Raw genomic sequence first — 2,366 nt, 5'->3', positions numbered from 1 at the left:
TTTTCTTAATTTTTTTTTTTTTTCAATATCATAATTTCAAAACAATATATAAAATTTACTAAAAAAAAAATACACATTACAACATACAAATTTACAATAATAATTTATAAAACAAAACATACTTCAAAATTTAAATTAATTAATCCTAAATACACGGAAAAAAAAAAAATTTGAAAAGGGGCCGCCCAGATCTGGGCGACTCCTTTTGAAAATTTTTTTTTTCTTTTGCAACTAATTAAATTAAAAATAACTTACCTCGATTAATAATTTGGGGATTGTACTTAATTTTTGCTCCGAAATTTAGCTTTAGTGAGTTGGTTTTTAGTTGTAGTGAGAATAATTTTAGTTGGAGTGTGGTATATATAGAAATTTTACCTTTAATGGCAATATTGTTATTTTTTAAAAAACTAAGGGTAAAATAGTAATTTACTCAGGGGGTGGCGATAAAATAAAAAGGGTGGCGGAATATAAGGATTGGGTCGTAAAAACTTTGGTGTTAATGATGAAAATATGTTTAGTCTTCATCATTATTACTTCCTCCGTACCATAATTTGATTACAATATTTATAGCCTTCACTGCACTGTCCCTATTTTGAAGCTTTTTGAAATTTTATAGTTTAGATCCGGTATTAGTCTTTCTGGCTAAGAGGATCTATTGGTTCTTAAAAATTGTTATAACTAATCTAATGATACTTTAATACTTGGATACTCCTTTCTATTCCTTACTATTGTTTCATTTTATTTTTTATACTATTTATCGATCACTTTTAATTTTTATTTTATTTTTTATCTAAAAGTTAAATATAGTGAGGTGGAATCTTATTTGATTTCTTTAGATGTAAATTTTATATTACTTATGATCCCCGCATGTTTTTCATTAATTTTATTTAAATTTTTTTTATAGTTGTAGTTTACATATATTTTTCAGCAACTTTATTTTAATATTTTTTTAATACTTATGGTCTTACTTTTTTTCTAATCGAATTTATAATGTAACAAAATAGTAATGCATCTTCCATCCAAAAGATTTTATTAATCTCGTAAATATTGCTTGTGAGAACAAATTCAAGAAACGGCCGAAGTATATAGTATAGGAGTTATTTCTCCTCTTGATCTCCTTCCCTCCATTGTTCTCACTTATCTTATATGTATACAAATAAGAAAATATATCATTTGATTTCCCTTTTGCTTTTGTTCAATTTCTTCAATCTATTTTCATTCAAAGAGCATAAAAGAACATACACACAAGGTATCTAAGCAAGAATTGGCCTACTAAAAAAATGAGAAAAAGTCAAATTCCACTCATATGTCTCCTTTCCTTTACACTCTTTCTTAACTGTCTAGCATTTCCTTTTTCTTTAACTTGAAACATTAATCATAGAAGAAGCACTTACTAAGTAAACATTACATCCAATTATTTGCATATATCATGAAATCTAATATGGTAGAATTAGAAGCTCAACATCATCATCATCATGATAATCATGATGATCAGCACCACAAAGAAGAAGATCAAAAAAGAAGAGGTTGTCGACCAATAGCATGCTTGCTTGGATTCCCTTTTGCTATTTCTGCCTTCCTTCTTTCTCTCGCTGGTGGCATTGTTTGGATTCTTGGGTATGTTTTTTAAGATTTCAACTTTATCAATTTTATCTTCTATGTTTATTTAGTTTGCTACTTACTGTATTGCATAAATATTTAGCAGTAGTTTAGTTGTTGGTTCAATAAGTCAAAAAAAAAATTGATGTGAATGAACATCAAGGAAATGTTGGAGAGCACTACCAGAAAAATATTGCAAATTAAGTGAGAAAAATAAAAATGGTAGATTTATAAATCTACTTATCTTGTACTTCCTCCGTTCTTTTAGATGCAACATACAGAAATTATGCAGTCTTCATCATTTATTGATATTTTGAATTTTATGGCTATTGTACGAGAAAAAAAAACTAATGTATTATTTGGTTTTAGTCGACTTGCAGCATATTTTCATAATATCAAATTTTTGTTTTTAAATGATCCGATAAAAATATTAAACTGCGAAAAAAGTGTTTTGATTACAGGAAATTCACACTTATGAATAATGTTTTTGGTTGTTTGAACAGGTCATTATTAAGTTATGTGTGCCCATGTTTAAGCTGCTGTGCAGATCTAGCAAATAAAGCCATGGATATTATAAAGCTTCCTATTGATGTTTTTAGATGGTTCATTGATAAGATCCCTTGCTAAATTTCTTGTATTTATTTTGCTTGTAATTTTAGTATAGCTTAATATTTGGCATGTTCCCATGCCATGTGATTCCATTTTCTGTCTGCTAGCTGTTTGTGTACTGAAAATGAGTCTTCGATCTAAGCTAAGTCTATCCTTTT

The 2,366-nt window shown here is 27.8% G+C and overlaps 1 protein-coding gene across 1 annotated transcript; it reads left to right on the top strand.

Annotated features, from left to right (window-relative positions):
* LOC130809476 (signaling peptide TAXIMIN 2-like) lies at positions 1 to 2,366 on the top strand. Its single transcript, XM_057675268.1, has 2 exons — positions 1 to 1,617; positions 2,103 to 2,366. Exons 1-2 carry the CDS (start codon positions 1,430 to 1,432, stop codon positions 2,224 to 2,226), a joined length of 312 nt encoding a protein of 103 aa, XP_057531251.1. The 5' UTR covers positions 1 to 1,429; the 3' UTR covers positions 2,227 to 2,366.

Source organism: Amaranthus tricolor, chromosome 3 (genome assembly GCF_026212465.1).
Source record: "Amaranthus tricolor cultivar Red isolate AtriRed21 chromosome 3, ASM2621246v1, whole genome shotgun sequence".
Lineage (NCBI taxonomy): Eukaryota > Viridiplantae > Streptophyta > Magnoliopsida > Caryophyllales > Amaranthaceae > Amaranthus > Amaranthus tricolor.
Note: the sequence above shows the minus strand (reverse complement) of the source record. Positions and strands in the feature narration are given on the sequence as shown.